This window comes from Bison bison, unplaced genomic scaffold, assembly GCF_000754665.1.
Source record: "Bison bison bison isolate TAMUID 2011002044 unplaced genomic scaffold, Bison_UMD1.0 scf7180017855360, whole genome shotgun sequence".
Lineage (NCBI taxonomy): Eukaryota > Metazoa > Chordata > Mammalia > Artiodactyla > Bovidae > Bison > Bison bison.
Genome location: NW_011485933.1, coordinates 126510 through 127658, shown reverse-complemented (window position 1 = coordinate 127658; position 1149 = coordinate 126510). Strand labels below are relative to the sequence as shown.

Sequence of the window (1149 nt, the reverse complement as noted above, 5' to 3'; positions counted from 1 at the left end):
GGATCAGGTGGCCTCGACCCTCTCCTGAGTGACACCGGCCCTGGGACAACAGGTGTCATCTGAGAACGTCCCAGCCCCAGGTCCTGCCTGTGAGACCAGAGACTCGACCACTCCCTCATAATCCAGCCACGTTGCACACCGGTCACAGGTCCTGTCAAGTACAAAGTGCCCGGTCGGCGTGCCAAGGACACGCCACACTTGGAGGAAGCCAGCGACTCTGGGGAGGCCAGTTCTTGTACTTTTCCAAGCCAACCACCTTCCTGAAAATACCGAGGCCTGAAACAGACGGGGCAGGAGTACAGGAGCAGGTCTGCCAGGCCCGAGCACAGGGTCAGCCCTCTGCTGGGGGAGGCGGGGGGGCGGGCCGCCAGACAGCCCCAGCCACGCCCACTACGACACACAAGCATCCCCTGGGGGTCAGGTGGCCGAGGCCTGGGGGACACAGGCCTGCCCCTTGTCCGCACAGCCGGTGCTCAGCCCACCCTTGTTGAAAGCAGAATGGCACAGAAAGGTCTGGCGGACTTAGGCTCCTAGGCAGTTACTGCTTCGAGAAGAAAGGCCCTTCTGGGAGGAGGGCAGGGTGCCATCAGCAGTCCTTGTGGGGCAGACCAGTCCTGGCTACCCTGGGGCTGGGGTCAGGTGGCGGGTGACCAGGCTCTGCCCTTGGAAGCAGCCGGCAGGCCGCCACCCACCTCATCCTGCTGCAAAGCACAGTGAGGTCCCAGGGGCCCATCTTGGGGGCCGAGGGTCTCCTGAAGGTTAGGCTCACCTCTCTCATCCCCTAAAGGGAATGGTGCCAGACCGATGTCCAGGAGGGTGAGCACAGATGACAGCTGCTCTCGGAGGAACTGCATAAGGCTCCGCCAGCACCTGCTGCCCCCAGCCCCACTGGCACCCGGCCCAACCCAGGGCCAGGAACGGGGGCAACAGAACGCCAACCCCAAGGCCCCCGCTCTGCCTAACCACACCCAGGTCAGCGGGCAGCCGAGGCTTCTGTGTCCTGTGTCACCAGGATCCTGGGTGCGGGAAAACCCTTGGAAGTCCAGGAGGAAGGAGCCAGACCCGGCCATGGTAAGCGGGGGCGACTCGGGGAGCCTCCTCTTGTCAACAAGCAGCTGGCCCCCACAGCCACCCCCCACCCCCAGGTGA

General features: G+C 64.4%; 1 protein-coding gene across 1 annotated transcript in view; it reads left to right on the top strand.

Moving 5' to 3' along the window:
• Positions 1 to 217: 217 nt before the first annotated feature.
• The window catches only part of LOC105002202 (E3 ubiquitin-protein ligase synoviolin-like), a 1745-nt gene continuing 813 nt past the window's right edge, over positions 218 to 1149 (top strand). The window contains exons 1-2 of the mRNA XM_010858742.1: positions 218 to 330; positions 788 to 1071. Of these exons, the coding sequence (XP_010857044.1) occupies positions 805 to 1071 (267 nt within the window). The 5' untranslated portion in view covers positions 218 to 330; positions 788 to 804. The remainder of the gene's footprint in view (positions 331 to 787; positions 1072 to 1149) is intronic.